The sequence below is a fragment of the Guillardia theta genome (genome assembly GCF_000315625.1).
Source record: "Guillardia theta CCMP2712 unplaced genomic scaffold GUITHscaffold_91, whole genome shotgun sequence".
In the NCBI taxonomy this organism is placed as follows: Eukaryota; class Cryptophyceae; order Pyrenomonadales; family Geminigeraceae; genus Guillardia; species Guillardia theta.
Genome location: NW_005434583.1, coordinates 265,616 through 290,247, shown reverse-complemented (window position 1 = coordinate 290,247; position 24,632 = coordinate 265,616). Strand labels below are relative to the sequence as shown.

General features: G+C 50.7%; 7 protein-coding genes across 7 annotated transcripts; 2 read left to right on the top strand and 5 right to left on the bottom strand.

Annotated features, from left to right (window-relative positions):
* Positions 1-193: 193 nt before the first annotated feature.
* GUITHDRAFT_116110 (hypothetical protein) lies at positions 194-5,223 on the top strand (the record flags this gene model as incomplete). Its single annotated transcript, XM_005824726.1, has 18 exons — positions 194-283; positions 337-435; positions 479-557; positions 644-680; positions 731-836; positions 885-1,031; positions 1,075-1,163; positions 1,214-1,475; positions 1,520-1,583; positions 1,626-1,729; positions 1,786-1,885; positions 1,936-2,114; positions 2,162-2,202; positions 2,249-2,315; positions 2,361-2,419; positions 2,847-4,829; positions 4,886-5,000; positions 5,155-5,223. The coding sequence occupies 18 exons, from the start codon at positions 194-196 to the stop codon at positions 5,221-5,223; spliced, it is 3,690 nt and encodes a 1,229-aa protein (XP_005824783.1).
* Positions 5,224-5,324: 101 nt separating this feature from the next.
* GUITHDRAFT_158562 (hypothetical protein) lies at positions 5,325-8,360 on the bottom strand (the record flags this gene model as incomplete). The annotated part of the gene is made up of 25 exons (XM_005824725.1): positions 5,325-5,392; positions 5,441-5,551; positions 5,637-5,693; positions 5,814-5,904; positions 5,948-6,029; positions 6,074-6,124; positions 6,174-6,212; positions 6,254-6,326; positions 6,371-6,463; position 6,565; position 6,589; positions 6,612-6,666; positions 6,714-6,772; positions 6,835-6,901; positions 6,953-7,036; positions 7,093-7,192; positions 7,243-7,312; positions 7,371-7,426; positions 7,483-7,545; positions 7,600-7,657; positions 7,712-7,778; positions 7,826-7,930; positions 7,982-8,132; positions 8,194-8,241; positions 8,292-8,360. The coding sequence occupies 25 exons, from the start codon at positions 8,358-8,360 to the stop codon at positions 5,325-5,327; spliced, it is 1,719 nt and encodes a 572-aa protein (XP_005824782.1).
* A 1,002-nt stretch (positions 8,361-9,362) lies between these two features.
* Positions 9,363-10,707, bottom strand: GUITHDRAFT_154889 (hypothetical protein). Its single transcript, XM_005824724.1, has 11 exons — positions 10,673-10,707; positions 10,564-10,619; positions 10,432-10,513; positions 10,269-10,389; positions 10,145-10,223; positions 10,048-10,099; positions 9,948-9,990; positions 9,838-9,883; positions 9,718-9,791; positions 9,595-9,669; positions 9,363-9,547 (listed from the first exon to the last, which is right to left on the bottom strand). The coding sequence occupies exons 4-11, from the start codon at positions 10,345-10,347 to the stop codon at positions 9,516-9,518; spliced, it is 480 nt and encodes a 159-aa protein (XP_005824781.1). The 5' UTR covers positions 10,348-10,389; positions 10,432-10,513; positions 10,564-10,619; positions 10,673-10,707; the 3' UTR covers positions 9,363-9,515.
* A 3,268-nt stretch (positions 10,708-13,975) lies between these two features.
* GUITHDRAFT_158561 (hypothetical protein) lies at positions 13,976-14,559 on the top strand (the record flags this gene model as incomplete). Its single annotated transcript, XM_005824723.1, has 3 exons — positions 13,976-14,089; positions 14,160-14,369; positions 14,413-14,559. 3 exons carry the CDS (start codon positions 13,976-13,978, stop codon positions 14,557-14,559), a joined length of 471 nt encoding a protein of 156 aa, XP_005824780.1.
* Positions 14,560-14,699: 140 nt separating this feature from the next.
* Positions 14,700-16,224, bottom strand: GUITHDRAFT_116106 (hypothetical protein; the record flags this gene model as incomplete). The annotated part of the gene is made up of 9 exons (XM_005824722.1): positions 14,700-14,804; positions 14,862-14,924; positions 14,976-15,091; positions 15,142-15,184; positions 15,235-15,286; positions 15,335-15,405; positions 15,474-15,522; positions 15,575-15,611; positions 15,663-16,224. 9 exons carry the CDS (start codon positions 16,222-16,224, stop codon positions 14,700-14,702), a joined length of 1,098 nt encoding a protein of 365 aa, XP_005824779.1.
* Positions 16,225-21,318: 5,094 nt separating this feature from the next.
* GUITHDRAFT_55771 (hypothetical protein) lies at positions 21,319-21,855 on the bottom strand (the record flags this gene model as incomplete). The annotated part of the gene is made up of 2 exons (XM_005824721.1): positions 21,319-21,446; positions 21,549-21,855. Coding segments are annotated over 2 exons (435 nt in total), but the record flags the coding sequence as incomplete, so codon positions are not given.
* Positions 21,856-23,649: 1,794 nt separating this feature from the next.
* GUITHDRAFT_144763 (hypothetical protein) lies at positions 23,650-24,195 on the bottom strand (the record flags this gene model as incomplete). The annotated part of the gene is made up of 4 exons (XM_005824720.1): positions 23,650-23,741; positions 23,829-23,912; positions 23,972-24,037; positions 24,084-24,195. 4 exons carry the CDS (start codon positions 24,193-24,195, stop codon positions 23,650-23,652), a joined length of 354 nt encoding a protein of 117 aa, XP_005824777.1.
* Between the last annotated feature and the right edge of the window lie 437 nt (positions 24,196-24,632).

Genomic DNA, 24,632 nt, shown 5'->3' with positions numbered 1-24,632 from the left:
GTTTTATAAGACTCCCGTAAAATGTAAAAGTCGCTAGCTGGTGGCCTAGCCTGAGAGTTCCTTTACTCAAAGTTAAGTTAAAAATCAGTACGAGGATTGACTAGGCTAACAGACAGGCTTCGGACAGCCGTAAGTGATCATGAGGGCATGCCTATAGGACATCATGATCATGCGTACGCGACTGTTAGTCTGGATGCTGCTGATGCTGTCAGGAGGACAAGGGTCGTCGCAGCAGGCATGTGGGTGCATCGAAGTGGAGTTGTCCATGATGAAGGCTCTGCAAGTAGGCGTCACAGTGTGACTGTTTGACGAGTCCCCAGTGTCACTGCAATGCAGGTCAATCTGTCACAAACTCAGAAGATTCTACAAGACTATGGACAGAGATTCGAGGAGGAGAACACCCGCTATGTCAATCTCAGTCGCGCCATGGCCCAGGTCTCCTGCGCCATCACCTATGCTGGGATGATGCCGACCTCAGGCCGAGAGCGAAATCAAAAATAGTATCACAGAGGCAGACAGGCAGAGATACTTGCTGTCAGTGCAAGGAAGCGACCTAGGTCCTGTCGATGCCTTGCTGCAATCATTGAATGGCGAGTAATTGTCATGTCCTAGAATCTCAACACTGCCTGACTTGTACTGGCAGAGCAGCTCAACCTGTTGAAAGTGCAAAATTACGAGAGGTGAAACAACTTAAAGCCATTAGAGCGCTGAGATCATGTGCATGCAACAGGCTCGATTTCGAGACAAGAAAGCTACGAAGCACCACGGAGCTTGTAGACAACTTGAAGAGACAATTACTGGAGCTGCAAAGATTTGAAAGCCAACAACGGAGGGTGGTAAGAAGAGAGCTCGATGCTTCATGGTCCTTGTGACAAGTACTCCAGCTACGTCGTTCTGCAAGTGGACAGATTTCAGTGTCCAATTCGCACACCTGCCTTCTTGGACGAGAAGGAAAGCTACGGTGTTGGGGAGGAAACGATTACCAGCAGAGTCAAGCTCCTGCATACTTGGACAACGCAAGGATCTGGCAGGTAGATGATATGATTTGCTGCAATCAATTGTGAAACAAGTCAGGTTGCAACTGGAGATGGGCAAACTTGCGTGATCGTAAGCGAAATCTTGAGCAATGTTCGGGTTGGACAACAGGCAAGCAGGGAAATCAGGTTGAAAGTCTCGCTGCAAGGGGGTAGAGAGTTTGACATCTGCAAAACAGGTGTTGGGGTAACAATGTTTTCGGGAAGAGCAATCCTCCTAAGCTAGAGCATGTGTCCTACATTTCTATTGGTGGAGCCCACGCATGTGCCATCTACACATCCGGTCAGGATCGCGCGGACCGAAGTTTCGGCATGCCGTCTGGACAAGTTGCTTGTTGGGGTTGGAACGCTTCGGGTCAGCTGGGAGTGCCTCAAGGGTTGTCGGTAAAGGAGATCAGCTGCGGATTCTCTCATACTTGCGCTTTGAACGCTCTTGGACGAGTATGTTGCTTGGCTCTCGTCCCATGGACCCTAATGCTGCTCAGATTCTTTGCTGGGGAAACCCAGCAGAAGGAAGGCTTGATTCTCCGACGGGACTTGGATTCTACGGTATTTGTAAGTACCAGTCAAAGCCTTGACTGTTGTTAAAAGTCATCACAGCGGCCGGACACGCGCACACTTGCGCTATTGATCAGCAAGGACAGCCAGTCTGCTGGGGAAGCGAGGAGATGCTGGACGAAAGCAAGTTGAAGGAGGTTTACAGATGAGAGCTTCGGTCCCATGGATTCTTTCTGACTCCTGATCGAATCAGGTTCGTCAAGATTCCATCACCGAGTCGCTTTCATGCGGGTCGGGACACACCTGCGTCATCAACGCAGTTGGAAGGCTGACTTGCTTCGGCAAAGGATCAGGTCGGACAAGGCCTGGCCCTCGTCCCTGTCATCCTTTGATGCTTTCGCAGCCCGTCTGTACTCTACCTCGCAACCAGCTGCAGGAGGCAGTGCCCCGTTACAAAGTGCTGAATGTGTACAAGGGGGATGTGGGGGCTGGACTTTCATATGTGAGAAGATGCTTCAGAAGATTGACACCTCCTGCATGACCAACGCGACGGTCCAATTAGCTCCTACAGGTCCTCTCCTGGTGACACATGATACCCTTCCCTCCGTGTCTCCCTCTGAATTTTGCAGTTCGTTCATGTTGGTTTCAACGCTGCATGCGGTGCTGAAAGGTGAGGAGCAGCTGACGGATCTTCAAGTCTCATCGCTCCTGCGCAGAGTTTCCGGACGAGTCATCTGCTGGGGTGAAGTGTACCAGAGCGTTCCGAGAACCGACGTCATGCAGGTTTGATCAAGAGATTGGCATCTCTCGACCTGATCATTGTTCAAGAATACGTCGAGATTTTTTGCTCCAGAAGACGCTCAGGTCTGTACTGGTTGGCCATGGGAGTGAGTAGAGGATTAAACGCTCCCAACCCTTTCTGAATGTCTTCGACGATTTCCTCGCGGCATGAAATTGTTCCACTATTCCTATCAAAACAATGATCAAGCAAACGGTCTGTTCTTACATACGATCGCTCTCTTGCTCCACCTGATATTAACCCCCCTTTTACTTACAGATCAGTAAAGGGTACTCACTGACATACAAACAAAATGCTACAGACGCCTACTACCCCACTTATTTGTATCTGCACTGCGGCAGGATGTCGGCCCGTCAAACACTCCTCAGGAGTGTTTGACCTTTTTTTTCCCCTCTGTGACTTACCCACCCTCCCTAAAATCTACACTTCCAACCGCATGTCCGAATCCACCCCCCATTCGTAAGTCAAGATGACCCCTCTTGGATCACCCCCACCCCCCTGACTGTTGGAGCCAGGGCGCCGCTTGGTATGTCGGCGATCGATGGGGCGAAGAAGCTGAACGGGAAGGGGGAGGAGCAGCCGCCCTCCTCCTCCTCCCAGCTCGTCATCTCCTCCCACTTCTCTGCTCCCATGCTGCAGCCCTTCCCTGGCAACGGCCAGCCAGACTCAGCGGCCAACAATCAGCTGATCAGCCGCAAGACTGAGAAGATGATGGGGAGGAGGGGAAGTTACACCACAGCTGAGGGAAAGATCCTATCGCTTCGAAGGTTGTGGGAAGAGATAGACGTGAAGAGGAGCAGGACTGTTCTATCCATGTCCTTCTTGAGATATCTCTTCTTCGTTACGATCTACCTCATCGCCCTGTACCATCAGAAGAATGGTAAGGACGCCTGCAACATCAATGTGACGTTCAAGGATTACTTCAACTCTCCCCTGATGGACTCTACTCGAGGCCAATTCCGCTTTGAAGACATCAGAACCACCGACGAGCTGTGGACATGGCTGGAGCGAAAGTTTGTTCCCCTCTACTACGACTTGTTCTGGAGCAATGGGGAGGCCAAGATAGACTTCTACAAGAGTGCTTTGCTGGATCACAATCGCATCGCCAACGGTCTTCGGCTGACTCAACGACGAGCAGCCCTCAACAAGTGTTCTCCGACAGCCAAGTATGTCCCATTCTTCCCTTACTGCTACCCCTCGCTTGAGGCAGGAGGAGTGGAATCGAGGCAACCCTTTGGGCCATACTACAATGATCAGAAGTATCGCTACACTACTTTTCCCAGTCAAGGAGAAGACAACGGATTCGTCATCAAACTCCCCTTCAACTACAACGACACTTTGACTCAGTTGCGTTCGCTCAAGGCTGATCGCTGGATCGATGAGGCAACGCAGTGGTGGCGCCTGGACTTTGCGACGTTCAATCCGTCGGTGAACATGTTTGCTCAGATCGAGCTCATCGTTGAGTTTACAACTTTCGGAAGGGTCAAGCCGAAGATCGAAATTTCAAGTATGAGATCGGAAGTTTACATGAACAAGAATCGCGACTACGTTCAGATCGTGCTCGAGATTCTTGTGATGATGGGGATTATCATGTACGTCGTGGGAGACGTAAAGGATTTTCTGATCCATCGAGCTGCGGGGAAGGTTTACACTCAGTTCCTCGGCAGCTTCTGGATCATTATCGACATCCTGCAATTCACTTTCTTCTTCATGGACTTCGTCCTTTGGATGATCGTCATTGCCGACCCGGTGCGACGAGACATCAAAGTGCAACTTGGCCCCATCATTGAGGGCGCTCGGAGGGACGTCAGCCTCGACATGCTTCAAATGCACAACACAACGCTCAGCTTGATGCCTGCGGCATACAACAGCAACAACTACTTCGTCGTCCAGTCGTTCACCGTGCTGCTAACTCTGATGCGCTTCTTGAAGTACATGGCAATGAGTACGATGACGGCTGGTCTGATCGAGACGTTTCTGGTGATGAAGGTCTATCTCCTGCAGTACATCATCCTCGTCTGCGTCTGCAACGTGGGCTTCGCATACGTCGGTTACCTCCTCTTCGGACACGCGCTCCTCGAGTTTGCCACCTTCAATTCCTCTTACTTCACTCTCTTCGCCACGTTGCTGGGAGAGGGAATCAAGTACTCGGACCTCCATGCAGTGAACCCCACAGGAGCCCCCATCCTCTACATCCCCTTCGTCGTCTTCTACGTCTTCATCGTCCTTCAGTTGGTCGTCGGCATCATCATGGAGAGCTATCAGGTCTACATGGCCAACCGCACCCGCCACGTCGACATCGTCCATCAGATCCTCTACGGCTTCGCTCGTGCCTTGAGCTTCTTCCGCTCCTTCGTGGACCCGGAGGAAACTTATCGATATGACGGGCCCGATGCCGGGCAGCTGCGAGAGTGGCTGGAGACTACCGACTTCACGGAAGAGACTGAAGTGACTCAGCAGCAGCTGTACGAGCTTCTCCGCCCGCACAACGTGACCAGGTTGGTCGACTTGTAGCTGACTGGACAGCTGAATTCTAGCTGACGACTGGCGGCAGGGAGGACGTTGCCTTTATCTTCAAGAGATACTCCTACTGCACAAGAGAGCAGGACCCCCCCATGCCTGAGCCAGAGGTGAACGACATGGTCCGAGAGCTCTACAAGCAGATCAAGGTCAACACCCCCCGCCCCAACCCCACTCCTTCCCTTCTCCTTCCTCCCTCCTTTCACAGCTTCTATTCCCTGACCCCTTGCCCGTGCCCTTCCATACACTCCTCTCCCCTCACCCCCTGTACAAGTATCTCAAGGTCACACTGGAGGGACGCAGGTGCTGTCGGAGTCACAGTCTGTAGTTCACCGCAAGTTGGACTCGATCCTCTCGGGACAGAACATGTAAACTATGAGGGGCGACTAGCTCTGACCACCTCCCCACCATTACCCCACTGCTCGCCTTTCACCTCCACCCGAGTCGGACGGCCTCGCTCAAGTCTCTGCCGTCTACTCGCACTTGATGTTCTTGTAAATGTAACGGACGAAGTAGAAGGAGGAAAAGAACCCGACGGATCCTGCAAGCGCTGCGTCACCCCACCACTGAGTAGGAGGAAACTAAGCACCGAGAAGAAGCCACGCGCCGTAGCACGCGACGCCCATGTACCCGAAGAAGAAAGAAGTTTGCATGAAACCTGAAATTGTGTTACAAGCCCTTCCTACCCTCCGAAACACACCTGACATCCTCGCTTTGAACTTAAAGTCTGTTCATCGAGTCAGTACGAGGGAGACAGCAAAGACGAAGTAGGAGGTCGCGCTCACAATATATACAGTAGACAAATATGAAGATTCCGGTTGAGCCTCCGCTGAAGATCGAGCCTGAGAGTAGTAAAGTGATGAGAGGAGGAGACGCGACGATGGGATGACGAGGAAGAAGCGAAGGGGGTGGAAATGAAGGAGAGCATAAGACAGCGGGGTTCAGAGGAGGCGACGACTTACGCCACCACCACTGATGGTCTTCGATCGCAAGTTGGAAGTAGGTCAGAGCGATCGTTATGAAAGCCGTTACGACAAGGAGGATAATGAAAACCTGACCAACAAGGTCAGGCTTGCCCAAGGAGCAGGCAACTTGCCAGTGTCAAGATGCCGTACAAGGAGTACAACTGGTGGCCCCAGACAGACGCGAACACGTAGTAGAGCTCGATGTAGATGGCACTGGAACGAGAAGTGAACAACGAGTCGGCAGAGAAGAAGAGTACCTAAAAGGAAGAAATCCAGCCATCAAGATCTGCCAAGGAGCTTTCCTGTGCCTGTACGGCCGGTGAAAACTCTATCACAGACCGAGAACGTCAAGTTCACCATGGGAGGGGAGGAATCTCCCGAGGCATCTTGGTCGTTCTGTCGAAGATCAGAAGCCAAGTCGCATCAGGACCCCATACCTGCAAGGGGCATCCATGGGACTAGAAAAATTCCTCCCAGAAATCCCTCCGATGACATTGAGAGGGAAGCTCACTGTGATAAATGATTAGATAAGGCCCTTGCAAGGGGAAGAGAACCGAGGGTGAGGATGAGGAGGATAATCACGATGGTTCCAAAAGGAAGAGCCGTCGAGGAATTGTACGAGACAGCCACAAAGTTCAAGAATGTAGCTGCAATCACAATTGGAAGCTTGAAAAGCAAACGAGAAACGCTTACCCACAACAAAAAAGGGACCCAAGAACAGGAAGTACCCATAGATCAAGCTCCATACCCTTCCACCATCATGAGCAAGTACCCTTGATCCTTGAGATGTATTACCAGTTTGATCCCTCAAGCTTCGCGTACATATTCCCATTGACATACCCGTTGATGCCTGAAAAAAGTCATAAGCCCTTCAATGATGAGAGACTATCGCAGCACCAGACGTGAACGCAAAGATGAAGAGAGCTGCGACAAACAACGCTCCTCGGTTGTACTGGCTGTGTGGATGTCAGTCGTCTGAACCTCTGATTGTGCTTTGAGCACTGTCATCCGTCACAACCTGTAGACTCCCAAGCATGCAAGGAAGAGAATTCCGATGCACAGGCAGAGAAGCTGCGTCCCGTTTCCTGTATCATCTTCAAACGCGTGCTGTGATGTCTTCACAGAGAAAGAAAGACCTAGAATCGCGCAGAAGAGCTCTTTTTGGGGAGGATATCGAAACACATCTCCGTGAACAAGTTTCCACCCGCTCTCTTCAGCTTCTGCTGTCACGTGTCAATGAAGGCGTCTTGCGCAGTGAGAGAAACAGAAATCCAACCATGATCCTCTTCGTCCATTCGCGAATAGCGCAAGAAGTCATTCTTCAGCACGCGGACAAGAATGGTTGCAAGGAATCCGGTCAAGAGGAGAACAGTGACCTGAAAAGATGTATCAGATCCCAGGTCCAGGGTGACAAATCTTCACTTACGATGGAGTTGAAGATTGAGAACCATCGAATCTCCAGGTGCTGAGGCGACGGTTGCTCCACGTGGTCACGACTAGTCAAAGTCGATCGTGTGAGCGATGTGAGACAGGAAGCAACGGACGGCTCAGCACCTTGGGAGATGCGACTTGGACCAACGAGCGGAGTAATAGAAGGAGATTGGACGAGACTGGAAGGAAGATTTGTCAGCTCCTTGTTCTCTCACCCCCAACTTTTGTCGAGAACCTCAGTGGAATCCGATATGTCGAGGCGATTGTTTGGATCATGTTCCCAATTCACTTCCACGATCTGTCAAGGAAGGGTTGGTGGTGTTTTCTTGTCGAGTCTTCACATCTGCTTTACCTGACCATCATTATTGTATGCCATCGAAAAGATGTAATTAGTGAAAAGGAAGTATGACCTGTCACGCTCAAATCAATTCTCCATGAATAGGATCAGAAGGCACTTCACTTACGTGACATTTTGTCCATCAACAAGATTCGTTTCCTTTTCACCAATGAATCCCCAAAGCGGAAGGTCATCTGTCACAAGCACTCAGCACCAGATAGCCACAATGACGTATGTTCACCATAGATGAATTCAAAATAGTAATCATCATCAATTGCACGTTGAAATGCTTCGATGTCCTTTCTGGACAACTTGTACGAGCACAATTTCTTGCTTTCAAAGGGAACTGCATATACAGTGAGCAACATAAAGGCTCATGCAGGATGATGTTCATCACCAAGAAAGGGAAGAGTGAAGAGAGTCTTCATCATTCGATCCCCAGCAAGCACTTCGCCAAGATGTTGACTCTTTCTGAACTCCTCACGTGGAGCACAAAAAGGCAAGGTGTAGTATTCATATTGCTCGCTTGGATTCGCGAAAGGTCCCACCTATTCCGATGCACACATGGTCAGTCTACTTGCCTAACAAACCTACAACATCACGATAGACCTTGTTGGCAAACAACGGGACTGGGTCGCCCTTCTGGTACTTTGTACTCTGCGTGTTAAATGGTCAAGCAGGATCTCTTAGGCGAAGTTCTTGCAGACCTGTGACGATACTACAGCAAGAGCGAGGAACCAAGAAAGAATGAGAAATTCACCGCAAGCTTTTGACATCTTCACGTCTCGCGGATCACTTTTCACCCTACTATCTTTGAAACAAATTTTGATTCAGTTGGGAAAGGTTGATCATCAAATATTATTCCAGGTATCATTTCAGGTGTGTCTCTTTCCGTCATTATGCTCAAACTATCATCAACTATCTCCATATTACATCTTGCGCTCTTGCAAGGAATCAATCGAGCTGTTGTGTTCGTTCTTAACAACTCCTGCCCATCAATACTCTCTTCTCGCTTGCTTCGCTAATCCTTCCAACCCTCAGCAGTTGCACCAAGGAAGGCAGGATACTTTCATGCAGGTTGAAGTCAGCCATGCAGATTGGTGATGATCAAATTCGGGATCTTGAGAAGGGTAAAACTACGATGAGCAAGACAATCAGCTGGAAGGAGGGGGGTAGCAGAAGAGGGAAGGAGAAAGAGTCCAAGGCCACAGGAGGGTTGCAACAGGACGGAAGGAAGGAGATCAAGCAGGTATTGGATGATGTCAGCATAGCACAGGAGGCATGGAGGAGGAGGAGGAGGGAAAGACATCGCGCGCTGTTTCTGCTCTCCCGCCATGTTGCCCTCAGCTGCAGCGCGTCTTCACCGTTACAAACCGTTAAGGACTTACACCGTTACGAAATACGTTTCGGTGGCATTGGGTTTTTGGCCGCAGGCCCGCCGCCGGCCGCGGGGGCCGCCGGCCGGCCCCGCCCGGCCAGAGTTCGATCCGTGATCCGACCCGACCCGACGTACACTGGGCCGTGCCAGGCTGAGCGCCGGTGAACCGTGTGACTCGGCAGTGACTCGACGGTGCCCGGCGGCCGCCCGGGCCGGGCCGGCGGCCGCCGCCGCCGGCCCGGGCGGCCGCCCCCCGGCTCACGGTCACTCACTGAGTCAGCGTCACTGACTGAGGAGTCTGTGAACGCCTACTAGGGCTAACATGCCATGATGATTCACGGTGACTCAAGCTCTCCGCAGAAGTATGATTCAGTCACGTCTAGGAGTAGGGCGAGTCAGTCCGCTGGTTGCAGTTTTATGTCACAAGGAAGTTCCGAAGCCAAAAAGGTCAAAAAAAGCTGATGAGCATCTGTTTGTAGCGAAACTGACGGGCATCTTCACTTGTATTTACATGAATGAAGTGTGTTGAAGTGTGTCGGGCGCTGAATGTGCCCTACAGACCCCACCACACATCATTGCAAGGAACTGGAAGTGAAGCATTAGACAGCCTGTGAGACCAACCTCTCACTGACCTGGGCCAATCCATCGAATCGTGAAAACAACGCAGACTGTGATGATGAACACGAACGGAAGGTGAAAAAACAATCCTGCATTCCGGGAATCAGAAATCAAGCAGATTGGCCAGATATGCTTGCCATAATAATACTCCAAGCTGATCGATAAATCTTGCGGCATCATAGGAATCAAGACTAGCCACTTCACCCGATACCTGCCAGGCCAGGTCAGAAGCAATGCATCCAAGGAGCTCAGCAAACCTTGTTGAGCCAACTTCCTGCGTGATTTCTTGAGGGCAACACGCATCTTTCACCAAGAGAGTCAGAATCTCAGAGGTTCGTCACCAATACACAAAGGAAGGGAATGAGACCGAAAACTACTTCGTCCACATTCTGAACAAACATGATCGCGACCTGCGGAACAAAATCGTGCACATGAGATAAAAGGGAGCAGCAAAGCATGACTTGCACCGTCGATCTGATCACAAGGTCTACCGTCTTTGCGGTGATGATAAAGAGGGATCTGGCCGAAGCCGTCAAGACAAACGTCAAATACGCATCAACGTACCCAGAGATTAGAATCGCAGAGAAGGTGACCACTTCTGTCCATACACCCAAGATGAAGATAATCATTCGGGAGCCAAGTGCTGCAGAAATTGTCAGAAAAAGTGCAAACGAAGGCGATGATCAACGTTTTTCTATTTGCATGATCTGCCCGGTGCCATTTTTCCAACGAGTGGTCATGAGAGCCATTTGAGCATGTCTGTACATGTTTGGGACATTGTTGAACATAAGAATGATGAAAACTCCGAGCTGAAAACTTATCAGACATCCTTTAAGCATAAGGCAGAATACCGCCGCGATCTGCAATGGTGAAGGAATATGACAAAGGGGTTGAACACAATCAATAAGTGTTCCGGAATTCGTACAAGATTCCCTGACATGAAGATTTAGCTCTCTGACATCTAACTTTGAAGGCAAATTCACTGTTTTTGTTGTTGGATGGATGGTAGAGCCAAAAGAAGCTCAAGAGAGAAGATCAACTGCAGAATACTTGAGCTAATCTAGTCATTCAGATCGAGAAAGATAGCATCACTTGCAAGACAACCGAGGCTGTTAACATTGGACCACAAAACAATATGGCTCGGAGCACGTTTGTCTGGCAAGAGAGTAATTCAATAGGACTTATATCGAATTTGAGTTGACCTGCAATGCTGTATGTATGAAGGCTCCATATGCATTTTCAGTCTTTTGACAAGGTCAGTATCCCGTAATGAAACATCCAAATCGAAAACTGATTACCACTGGAAGCCAAAACCTTTCTTCGATTTCATCATCCGCCACTTGTTCGACCTGACGGATAACGTTCACATGACCTGGCACTTTACATTCAATTTTATCACTACACCCACCTTGTCCAATGAATAAGCTTCCATAGATGAATTGTCGTTCACCACACTTGTCCTCCTACGGCCGCCTTTGCTCCACAAAGAATCGGGGAAATGCATTTTTCTTGTATCCATATTGCTGATTCAGAGAAACGTTCACAATTGGTGAATTTGAACAATGCCAGCCATCATACTTGCCAACTGATGCGATTCTGTCCAAGTTAGGAACGCTGAGCCTCTCATCGTCCCATTTCTCAATGCTATTTTGCGAACTCTACAGTTAGGTATCAGCATAGCTTCAATTTAAACAAGTCAAGGGAAACCGGTGTAGCTTGTCTCGAACCTCCGTTCCCATGAAGTATCAGTGAAGTACCATACTGCAAAGGGTTGCATAAATGCTTGCATGTAAATTCTGCAATAAATCAAACTAACGTTTGACAGAGCTTTCGCTATTTCCTCCTGTACAATTTGTCTGAAATGTTTGTCAAATCATGTTTTATCATTAAAGGTCCTGCCTTATGTGCGATTGCAAACTGTTTGATCCTTCCGGTGCTTCATCGGAGCTTTTCTCTCTAATGCGAATTTGAGTCAGAAAACGATTCGCATCTTCTGAAGCAACCTAGGTAAAGGACGCAGCAGGGGATTTCCTATCGGAGCAAGCTTTCTCCTCACTGGCGGCTGAGCGTGTGGTTTTGCAACATCGTGCTCCTCACCTTGTAAATAAAAGCAATCAAAGTTTGCAAGTAATAGGCAGAACAAGATTTCAAGGTAGAAAAAAGGCAGGACAACTTGATCATACCATTTGTCCTATGGACAAAACCTGGAAGATCCATTCTGGGAAGTTCAAGTCACGTTGTAAATTCAATCCAAAGTCAAATTTACCTGTTCACATTATCATCCATCTTCAAGACGGGGACAAGTTGATTAACAGTTATCTTGAATCCATGTTCACGACAAACTATTCAAAAAAAAGTGTCAGAACATGCAAGAGTGATCTAAGTTCATCGAAGATTCATTAAACATGTGTCACAGAAAATCAAGAACAATTCATCTCATCAGGTGAGAAAGCTGTCATGGAATATCATATCTCACAGACTCAAATGAAAATTTGTGATATTCCAAGTAGCACATCTGAGCGGATGATGATTGTGGTTGAGATGGATCAGAAGGGTTTCTCGCTGATTTCGTCACACGCCATTGAATCGGAAGTCATGATGCGATATTTTCCTGTCTTTCTGTTTTACACGTTCATCCTACCTTCCAGTAGCAAACTATCCCTATGCTCAGCAAACTTTCCCTATGCCGAGCAACTTAGTTATGGAAGTGTCAATCGCTGCACGCACTATTCTTCGTCTGAGTCACCTCGAATGGAACTGGTGTTTTGCTGCGCTGTTCTAATGGATAGTATAGGTTCCCATGCAGTCGTCTGTTCTCTCTCCTTCCCTCCCTTCTCCTCTGCCACCCCCTAATCGCCCACTCAAACACGCCATGCTGCGAAATTCCGCCTAACCGACTCAAGAATGAAAAAAAAACAAGTTATCACTCCATCCCCTTCAGTCCAATCTACCCACCCCTTGTACGACCCACCCCATCCCAAAGAACATACCGTATCAAATAAATTACAGTACCCCACCCTCACAGCAGACAGGCGTGCTTTTAGTAACCCGCTACCCACAACTCTCGTTCAAGATTCTTCACCACCCACCCCTTAGTCTTTTCCAAATTCTTTGCATGGGGTGAACACCCCTTTCATAAAATTTCAAAGAACTCTTCCTAAGTCGTTCAGCCTTTACAAGCATACCACCCTACCATTCAAACCCGTCCAGCTCGTCCACGTCCCGTCTTTGTACCCCCACCCCTTTCTGGAATTCCCCTACCCCTGCTCACTAAAAGTTTACCCCTACCAAGATACATGTTGACTAATAACTATCCCTCGTACGGACCCCACCCAACCCTCTTTACTCAAACCCATACTATAATTTTTCACCCTGTGAACCCACCCCTAGCACGGACACCCACCCCTCACGTCCACCCGCCACCCCTCGTTTTCAATCACTTTCAAGCTCTTCGTAGTACCCCGGTCTAATCCCCACTCTGCACGACCAGCCCACCCCTACCACCAGATCGCTATAACTATTTTATAATTAAAATGAACTACGTCCTGAGATATACACACGACAGCTCTGGAGTACCCCTGCCCTTTCAACCCACCCACCCACCCCTGCCGAAGCTGATTGGTACCATTCTATCTCCCATGTCCCTGCCTCACCCCTCCTTTCGTAATGAAATTTCACCCCTACATTCCAGTTGAGTACCACCCACCCTCATCAAGATCAGGGGATTCCACCCCTTACTCCCCCAGATTGCCCCCACCCTGCCCCACCCAAAAATTACTTGGCTCTGGTCTACCATCTTTTCAGGTTTCGCAATACGGTCTACCATCTTTCAGCCCGCAAGGAGGTGCTTGCCATGTCTGCCGGGGAGTGGCAGCGTGCGATGGAGAAAGCCAGGGCCTATGCCGTGTTCTCTCTCGCCAAGTCTAAGACAAGCATCATGTGCACTAGCTCTCCAATCCCCCCTTCTCTCTCCTCCTCTATTCAGGAAACAACATGAACCCTAGCAGGTCCTCAAGTTTGCCCCGATGGTTGGCTCAACGGGGGTCACGCCTTCCTAGTCCCACGACATTTTTACTCTCATCCCCATTCAGCACTCGAATCAGTCTTTCCTCTAAGAGATCATCATCTTTCAACTCGTATTTTCGTTGCTTCTACTCGCACATGGCAGGAACTTCGCCAACGTACCCAGCGCCTTCTTCACAGCAGCGCACGTTCCCTCCCGGGCTTCTCTGGCATAGATGTTACAATCATCTCTGGATCGCTCACCGGAAATTCTCACTGACTGCAAAGCAAAGCGAAGAAAGTCAGGCACGTGAATTTCTTGCAATGCTGAAGTATGAACCACGTGTCGTCGAAGGCATCATTTCCACGGTGAAAAGCTCTGGATCAAACCTGATGGAAACAATCCGTTCGCTTGCTGGCCGATGGGAAGTTGGAGAAGACGGAGGACTTGTGTCGCTGGCAAAAGCTGTTGAAGTTGAAATGGCGACGAAGGACGGAAAGAAACACGTCAAATTCTTCGTTAAGGTGAGATTTGAAACTCCAGCTTGCCGTGTAGCGTTGCTGATGACCTGGGCAGGTGCCGCATGCTTCTTTTGAGTTCGAATGTGAAGGGCTGGAGGGAATGACGCTCAGGGAGATAGCTCAGCATGGAGAAGGGAAAGGAGCGGAACTTCTTGGGGAGTACATCGAGTGTGCATGCAGCGGTGTTATGGCGTGCTCGACTTGCCACGTCATTGTCGATCCAGCATGGATTGAGAAAGTAGGATACCCCGAGGTTGCCGAACAGGTAAATCTTTGACGTGTTCAACTTGTGCTTACAAGGATTGCAGGACATGCTTGATCTTGCGTATGAGCCCTGCGATACCTCGCGGTTGGGCTGTCAGGTTGCGCTACGAGATGAGCTGCAAGGGATGGTTATCTCGATTCCAGAGGCCACTCACAACCTTATGGATCATATTCCCTTCCCTGATAAGTAGAACAAGGCAAAGAAGCCCTGAACACACACACCTGTCTCCTCCAATCCATCTCTTCAAAGATCCACTTTACACTCAACCACTAGAACACGAGACAGAAGGTCTGACTTGCTCAGACTTTGCCGTCATTCTCGACTACACCATCAAACAGTCGCTTCTTCCTTCCTGCATCGGATCAGCGCGCATCTGTCACGGCGCTCGACGTTAACGTCCTTGAATCCTGCTCCTCGCATGAGCCATTCGAGTTCCTGTCAGAGCCGAGCCGTGAGAACACCATTCAAGGTAGCGGAAACAATCAGGGCAACCTCAACACTGAAGAATCGGTACTGTCGCTGACGTGGGCCCAAGTTCGCTTGCAAGCTGATCACCTGTTCATTCACCATCATCATCAGTCCGAGTTCAGCGCGTTCGAGGCTAACCTCGTCGGGGACTCCCCAAAGGAAGGTGGAAGCGAAGAATCTTCCGCCAGGCTTGAGAACGCGGTGTACTTCCTTGAGGCCGTCCTGCACGTATGGCCAGCAGTGGAGCGCCGCTCCTGCCAACCTCATCACCCACGTCGCCTCCACGTGCGCCCTGCGCGCTCACCACTGTGAATTGCATCCAACGATCCATCCACGAAGGGGAGAGACTGGATTCCACGTCACGCATAGTCAACCTTGACACGACCTCCACACTCACCGCAACATCCGCACGGATGATGTCAAAGTCCGGGCAGTTCTCTTCCTTCTTCCTACAGCACCGGGTCAACTCATCTTCCTTGGCGAGAATCAATCCGCACCTCTGGATGACTTCTCCCAGCATGTTCTCGCTGTAGTCCACGGCGATCACCTGCAGCCTCTCACCCATCGCCTTGCGTGCACAGCACAGCACAGCACAGCACAGCACAGCACAGCACAGCACAGCACAGCACAGCATACCTTGGAGTACGCGCGACTCTTGGCCAGCCTTCGGACCATGAGACCGGATCTGACGCACAACACGGTCAGCTATCCACACAGCCATCAGGAGTCATACTCACCCACAGGAGAGATCGACGACGGTCTTGTTTCGTGCTTCTGCTCCTCAATCGTCAGTGTTGTCAACCATCCAACGGCAAGCTCTCATACCCTGAAAGAAATCCATCACCAGCTCGTACTCCTTCTCGATACCAGGAAAGCCGGCAGACGCGAACCCAGCCCTCCAGCCTCTTTCGTACAGCCAAGAGACGACAGGGGTCCTGAAGAGCTCCTGTCTCAAAGGTTGACCGTCCATCTGCGCTCCTGCTCCAGCAAGGAAGGCAGACACCAAGGGGTTGTTTGCGAGCTGCCTGAGAGTTTGAACCGGGGAAGATTCATCCGAGCTGGACGAAGAGGAGGTTGAAACTTTGCGCTTCTTCATGGACTCAGGAGTGAGATCAACATATCCCACCTCCTCGCGCTTGATCGCTGCTCCACAGTTCCTGCATTCCGACTCCTCCAGACTGATCGGAGAGCTGCACTGAGTGCATGCATAGACCCCTGTGCTCTCAGCAACACTCTCAGTCGAAGTTTCTGTCGCCATCATCAAGATAGGAGAGCGGCGAGCAGCAGCCAAGGAAGAGGAGGAAACGAAGCGGCTGCGGTGATTTACGGTGGGCCTGAGAGCAGGGATGGCCAGCGAGCTTGACACCGCCGATGGCGCAAAAGCCATGGACTGTGCTGGTAGAATACAGGATGCAAGCAGCAGATAAGCGTACATCATCGTGCGGCTTGTTGAACGGCAGGAAGGAGACGAAGCGGAGGAGGAGGAGGAGGAGGGCAGGCAGGGAGGAGGGAGGTAGCAGCAACGAGCGGGGGAGCGAAGAAAGATCGGGGGGGGCGAAGGAGATGGCGGCGTCTTAGGCGTGTACATACGTGTAAAACTTTTACTCATTTTTCATGTAGAGAACAGAAGAGACTAGTTAAGAAATAACTGCCCGATGACCTTTGCTATCAGCTTCTCTGAGGAGGACTCGATTGATTCAGTAGTATGCAGGGCCGCCCCGGAGCCGCCGGCTTATCCTCCGAGACACTGAGCGCGAGTGGTGGCGAAGACGCAGTTGATGTTGGGACAGGCAGCCTGAGAGAAAGACAGTCGTGATGAGAAGACTGAGAGAGAGGAAGCAAGGGATACCAGCTCGACCCCTGCGCATGGGTCCACGTACTTGCCGCTACCTGGCGGTGACTCGACGTAATTGAGCACACAAGTATCTACGCAGAAGGGCCGCTCGAGTGCCTGCTTGGTCTTTGCGACGACTCCTGAGGCGGAGCATCAGGGAGGAGGAGGAAGAGAGCACTGGCAACCGATGATGACGTAGTAGCGATACCACGAGAAGTCCACCCTCACCTCATACTGCGATCCTGACTGCACAGCAAGTCAGCTGAGGTCCTCCTCAAGGGGACAAGACGCACCAGCGCAGGCAGGGACTGCCCATAGACGCCGTCGCACATTCCTGGGGAGAGGAGAGCAAAGGGGGGGTGGCGGAGAGGTCGCCAGGACAGAGAGAGGTGTGAGGGGGAGAGGAAAGGATTAAGGAGGAGAACGAACAGGAGAAGAGTGAGAACTTTGTCATTGCAGCACAGCTCGCCTGCTTACCTTCGTTGCATGGCGGGCGCTGGCTGGTGCCGAAGTATGCAGAGCCCTGCGGCCAGGGGTTGCTCAAGTAGGGGGAGGCGTACTCAAGCCAGGCACGGGATGGCGCCTTGGCACCTGGGAGAAGCAGGTAAGGTAGGAAAGATGAAGAGAGCGAGAGCAACCTATCGCTGCCTGGCTGATCTTAGCGTCAATCTTCCTTGCGTAGACGCCAAAGTCGTCGCCTTGAGTTCCTGTCCTCTCGACGTCAGATGCTCCTCTTGCACTGACTAGCCTTGCCTGGAGAGACCATCCTGACCACCAGCACCTGCCCGTTCATCGTCACCCTCTACTGGTCTCCTTACGCGCGTTCACAACCTTGGGAGCATTTTTGTCGGCCGTTGTCTCGGCCACCATGAGTTGGCCCATGAACATGCAGTTGACTGTCGCATCGGGTGATGAGACGAGGAAGACACGCGCAAGAGCTGTACCCGTGTACAGGCTGATGTTCTGCAGGGTCTTGGCTCCGGGATCAAGGCCTTGAATGCTGATGGGACTGATTCGAGCACGATGAGTTCAACAAAGAGGAAAGTGAAACAATCGAAGATGAACACTCTCAATTACCTCCCAAGTTCCGCACTCAAATAATTGGTGGAACTGTATCAAAGTTCAGACTCCTCCTCCTCCTCAGATTGCGAATAACCTTCCCATGGTGTACCGAATGCAGCTGGGGTCGGAACCGTCCTGTGAGTGATGTTGAATGAAACACGCTGACAATCGGGGAGAAAGGATGTACCCAAGAATCGTTCCTCCAGAACTTTGCGAAGACTGAGAGCCCATTAGGGTCAGCACGGCAACGAGAGTGATTTAGATGCTCACTTATGATTCCTGCTGTACAATAGAGAAGAAAGGTAAACAAACTTGCCACGCCGAGGACCTTGGCACGGTAATTGACTGATCGCACGAAACGATATCCAAAAAGCAAGATGGGAGGGAAAAGGAGCCCGACGGCAAACGTAACAAATGCTAGGAGCAAGTCAAGACATTCAAAATTACAAGGAAGCGTTTGTGAGGACCTGGGAAAGTCGAGTGGAGATAAGCGTCATGCTTTTTCTTCTTTTCTACAATGATTACATTGGATTCCCTGCACCATTAGCCTGTCAACATCATCCCTCTAGCACTCTCTCAAGAGCACCCTTCGTTATGCGGAGGTTTGATCGGTTTCAATATCGAACTAGAAGACAGGGAGAGTGAATGTCCTATCCTGAATGGCTGAAACCCTTTGTGAGTATACCAAGAGTAAACCAATATCCTGTTATTACAGTCGCGGACGCCCCGGGGATGTCAGTGACGGAGATAGTAGGTCTTGGAAGGGCTGGAGATGAGGTGCGTGAGGACTTTAAGACGTGGGGAATAGCGCATACTTGGCAGAGGGACAGCCTTCTTGTCTGCAGCGTGGCTCTGACGCAAGGATGTAAGACGTTTGTCAGCAGGCTGTAAACTTACTTCAGCATTCTTGTGAGACTGCTTCTCAGAGACAGGATAGGGTTTGATCATCTCCGAAGGTGATCTGAATCCGAGCGCTGTTGAGTCTCTGAGTCAGCTCTACACCTCAACCTCAAACTGATACTCACAGGGCGCCCCCGCCGCTTCCACAGTCCGAGCCTGGAGGAGTTACAGCAAAGTCATGAAGACACTTTCAGCAATGGGTTTGGAACCTGTGGAGTGTAGGGGATCGCTGTTCCGATGGGCTGATCTTCATAGGAGTAGGCGGTGGTATACGGAGACTTTCCGTTCTGACTGCCTGCAGGAACGTGGTCAACTAAATTTCATGTCAAGGCACCTCTGTGAGACTTCACCTTTGGCCATCTTGTCAAGTGAGTTGCTGAGTCAGCGATCTTGAATCTCCTCCTCTCTTCTTCCTGCTCGCTTCCCTCCTGTTCCTTCTCTTCTCACCTCCCCCTGCGCGCCGTCTGAAGCATGTCGCTTCCCGCAAAAGGCGTCCGACCACCCACCACCCTCTCCTGGGCTCGCAATTGTCATTAGCTGCACCGGTACTTTTGTGTTTAAAAAAAAACGTCAAGAGGCTGAAAGGGGGCAGGAAAGGGAGCTCGCTGTTGACTCGGAGGCAGGCCCAGTAGGATCATCAGTGACACTCAGTGACTGAGGTGACCGTACAGTTAGCCACTTACGTCAGTTCGGTTTCACTTTTCTGTGGCCCGGGGAGCCTGTCCGGCTGACCCGGCGTCACTGACCGGGCAGGAGCCTCCGAGGCTCAGGAAAGGGCCCGGCGCACGGCAGTGGCGGCGTCTCATTCGACAGTCACTCAGCCCGGGCTCGCGGGGAGTCACGATGAAACGGTGCCACTCGGAGTGTGATATGCGAACAGTCTTACTTCTAGTCAATCTCAGAGGACTCATGCCAGGGCTAATCTCAACTGAGATGAGACAGTCGGAGACAAAAGGGAAGTTCTCGACTTAATCAAAACCAATCTCCTTCAGCTGCGCCTCGACCTCCTTGGAGTACTGACTTGCCGTCGTCTGCATCTCGATCCCATACCCCTCCTTCACGCGAGAGTCGCGATAAGCGCTGCTGCTCTCCGGGTCCACCTGGGACGTGTCAGGCCCAACAAACTGATGGCAGGAGTGGGTCGCGCACCTTGACGATGAGATCCTCAGCTTCGTCGTTCTTGGAGGGCTCACGAAGAAACGAACGATAGCTTGATAGGGGTCAGTGACTACCAAGGACCCAACAATAACACGGTACCTCTGAAAGAACTGTTTCAGGTTTTGAATCACTCCTCTATCGTAAGGATTCTTGAACGTCCCATCTTCACGCGTCCAACCCGAGTATCTGAGAGAAAAACAACAAGACAGTATCAGCACGAGCCTCTCTTGACTTCTTCTCTCTACCTGTGCCAGTTGATCAGCTCGTTCGTGGTCACGTTGAGACAAATCTGCCGCGTCCTGCCCCAGGGCATCATCCAAGTGATAGCGGGAGGAGAGGATTCACTCACTGTGAGAAGGACATCAATATAGTAAAGAAGGTGAAGAAGACATAAATCATGAGCAACAGGCTCATGCCCTGCGAAAATTCATTCAGACCCGCGGAATGGACAAGACAGACGCCCACCAGGTCCTTGTGTAAGATAGTCACCATGACTTCTCCCGTCTTGGGACAGGCCACGAGGGATGTTGAGTTTGCTAGAACGCCCTGCTGGCAACGAGTGAGGGATGTGGGGGAACGAGGGATCCTTGACCGGGCAGTGCGCCTGAGCCTCGGCGAAGCTCCTCAACCAGAGATACTGGAAGCAGAAGATGACCCAACACAGCAGGCAGACGGAAACCTGACAGTCACTGTGAGCTGTGCGCTAGTCATGGAAACAACGGGTACCGAGTAGCAGAATCCGACAAAAACTCTACAGGGCAGGTAAAAAACCGAAGGTGAGTCAGAGCAGGACAAGAACAGGAGGCGGTAGGGCAACTCCCCCCATCTCAATCCCTTACCCGATATTCTTCGCCCCGACGACGTTGGAGACCCACGGGCAATCATGATCAAACCTTTCTTAGAGTCATGGGAGACTGAGTCACAGCAGTGAACACCTCGCCACGTAGCAGTTGAAGAAGCGGCTGAACTTGGCTCGCGGGATCTTCGTGGACATTGCGACGAGCAGCACCTGCAGCGCATCAGGACAGGCAAGACTCCACGAGAGCCATCACATCATCCATAGAAACTTCCTCAGCAGCCACCTGCTCTAGTATCTTCTGCGTGTTCACAAGTTCCGTCAACCATTGCGCAGCGAGGAAGTCCAGTCACACGAACCTGCGGTTGAGGAGGAATTGTTCCGGGGTCTCCCTTCCATGACTTGTAGTAGCAATAATACATGATGGGCAAGAAGAGAACGAAGATGAAGTGAAGGGAGAACAATCTCGGCCATAGTGCAGGTAAGAATGTCTACAACATGACGGTGAGGAGAATTTAGAAAAGCACAGTTGAGCTCACGCGAAGGTAGATGATACAAGCAAGGACAATGAAGAACATCGCAATAGCTCCGTGAACTGTGGGTATGGTGTAGAACGTCCGGCCGTGCTCTGCATTTTGAAGCATTTTCTGCCTCCATTTCTTTGGGATGATGGAGATATTACGCAGCAGTCTCGCAGCATTTAATCTGTGCGACGACCCCGCATAGTCCGCGGGTGTCTTTCCCTTGTTGTCTGTCAAAGATATTTCTGCTCCCGCCGCAATCAGCTTCCTGCACATTTCTCCTCCACTCTTCTTGGCAGCCAAGTGCAGTGCTGTACACCCATCGTCGTCCGCATCGTCTATGATTCTTCGGACGGACGAGAACGTTAAGATCCATTCTACAACCAGGTGATGGCGGTGGAAGACGGCCCAGTGCAGCACGTTGTGCTTCTCGTTGTCACAGATGGTGACGTCAGCACCAGCATACATCAGCGCAAGCACCACTAGCACATGACCGTTCTGAGCTGCCCGGATCATTGCAGTGAATTTCCAGTTGTCCTGCACATTCAGGTCTGCTCCTGCATCGATCAGAACTCTAGTAGCGCGCAAGAATCCCTTCAGCCCTGCCCAGTGTAGGGGCGTGTGTCCGTCATTGCCCCTAGCGTTCAGATCCGCTCCTTCCTTGATCAGCCACTTCATGACGTTGACCTTGTCGTTGAGTGCAGCCCAATGTAGAGCTGTGCAACCGATGTTGTCCTTATCGTCTATCCTGAAAGTCTCGTCAGGGTTGACAACACCGCACGTTCTTCCCCCCCACTTGTAGACTATCGGTCTCGGAGGCTGGTTGAGCTTCAGGTTCCATTTTACAGTCCGCACAGCCTCAGAAAGCTTCCTGTCCACCTAGCGACCGCTCAGTGACACTGATATACGACGACAATCACACTGACGTTCTGAATGAATTTGGCCTGGGACACCATTTCTGCGATTTTCCTCGCGTTGACATCTGAATCCGAAACCGCACTAATACTGCAACAAGATGAAATCATTGAGCTACAAGAGTTCATCAACCTGAGGGCAACATTCAAGCCTGATCCCTTTAGCCAAAAACCTCATCAGATTGTTGTTTCAAAAAACAATAAAAGAGTCTACAAATTCCGTTATCCCGACAATGCTGATGTCTTTAGCTTGAATCTGAAAAATCGACATGTTCACAAACATGACAGAACAGTCAGACAAGCTTCTACCAAGGAATTCTGCTCTTGGATCGCTTCCTTGAGAAGAGCTTGCATCTGAAAACCCGCAATGACGCTCGTTTCTTTACATGTCAACACAACAAGTGACCTGTACAGTGAATTCGATCCTTGATATTTCCATCGACAAATCAAGCACAACGGATCCATTCGAGAGGAGTCTCTGTATATTCTCCAAGTTGCCATGAGCAGCACTGAGCGATCATTGAATCAACAAGAATGAAGTTCTTGTACCCGATAGCAAAGCATGCAGCTAAAGGTTGCGTACCTCAGAAATAGATCGCTCTCCACAGATTTCCCCAGCTCCATCTGTCCTCAGTAGTTTGATCGTAGAAACGTGCTTCTTATTCTGACGGGCAGACAGTGAGAAGGGAGAGGAAGTTTGATAAAAGGAATGTAAGCCGACCATGCCGAATTTTTTTATTGCCCCTGCAAACATACCTATTTCCCTCCTCGAAGTCATCGATACCCCTTCGTTCGTCATCCTAGACTCCTAGATCTTCTTACTCCCATCTCCCCATTTGATTTTACTGATGCATCGCGTTCCTATGTCTTTCACCACCTGCTCCTGCTCCTGCTCCTGCTCCTACAAGCCCGCTTCCGCCATCCTAACTTTCTGCAGCTCCTCCCCACCATTGACATCTCTTCGGGTCCTCATGGTTCAATCTTGATCGTGCATTCCATCCTATCCCTGCCCTCCCCCCTTCCCTCCTCGCTCCCTTATGCCATAGATAGAGCCCAGCTCCACGTAACTCGTCGAACAAGAGATCACCTACCCCTGTATTTCAGTAGTGACCCCCTTCTTTCTCACCCAAATACCCACCTTCTTAAGCGGAAGAAAAGTAGGTGAATAACTACCACCCTACCCCTTGTAAGTTAATCAAAGGTACCTGTTGACCCAATTAACGAATCCAGCATGCGGGTCACAATGAAAGATATCTGACTGAGATGAGGATGAAGATGAAGATGAAGACAAGGACGAAGTTGACGACGATGATGTTCAAGGTGAAGATAATGAACAAGATGGATGCAGGTGGAGCAAGTGGATCTGCAAGATGATGGTCGTCAAAGTAGAGCTGTAGAACCAACCCTGTAGGATGGAAATGCTGTACAAGACCTAGAAAGCAAAAAGAAGTAGAAGGAGGAGAACGTTTCAGTTGATCGAGACGAAGGGATCAAGAGCTTTATGTAAAAAGAGGATGGATTAAGTTGTGAAGTCGCATTTTATCATGACAGCACGTAACATGGTTTCAAATTATTTTATCAATTTACGTCTTCACACACATGGTCACTGTTGATACACACGTCTCTACTATTCCAGACCTTCCTCATCCTCGAGAATGTGCCTGATAGTCATCAAAGCTTGAACAGGCTTGCGAACTATCTCAACTGAAACTTTCTTCCCTGTACGGCAGAGATCAACATGAGAAGAGCCATACGGGGAAGAGACTTGGTAGGAGTGGGAAGGAGAAACAAGAGACAAGGGGTCACCTTCTCGCAGGAAGCCGACCATCACAATGGTCCCGTCGCCTCCCAGCAGGTGCTTGGAGATCTGGCTCAGGCCGCTCCTGTAAACTGCAAGAGAAGCGCTCGTCAAGCATGTGGGCATCAGAGGCGAGGAAACAGAGGATCACCGACTGTCCCGTCGACCTCGTAGAGGACGTCGCCAGGCCGAACTTTCCCTGTCTTGTCTGCAGGACCTGGATCACCCGTAAGATGTGGCTGGTTGCCTGTGCAGCTGCTGACCGTTCTCTACTAGGGAGGAGACGTACAGCGCGCCAGTCTTGTCTGCTCTGAAGTTGATACCGACTCCGCAGATTCGGCTCTCTACCATGGACGAGTCAAGACCGTCAGTCATGGCAGCTTGGCCCGTGCCTCACCTGCTGTGACTTCTCGTTCCCCTGTTCTCCTACTGTCACAGCAGGAGAAGATGCTGGCAAAGTCTGGATTCATCCGCGAGTGCTCTGAGCTGGCTCAACTTGCAGCCATCGAGCTGGAGGAAGCCCAGCAACCCTTGATAATCTCTTGTCTTGCTGTCCGGGAGAAGATAACGACCTTATGAATTAGCAACGACCTTGAAACAGACGTTTGTCAACAATCACCATGAACTGTGAAAAAGACGCGAAAATGTGTGCATGATCTCCCTCTCCCTCTCCCCCTCCCTCCCTCCCTCTCTTCCCCTCTCCCTCTCTCCCTCTCTTCCCCTACCCCTCTCTCTCCCTCTTTCTCCCTCCCTCTCCCTCCCTCCCTCTCTTCCCCTCCCCCCCTCCCCCCTCCCTCCCTCCCTCTTAATAA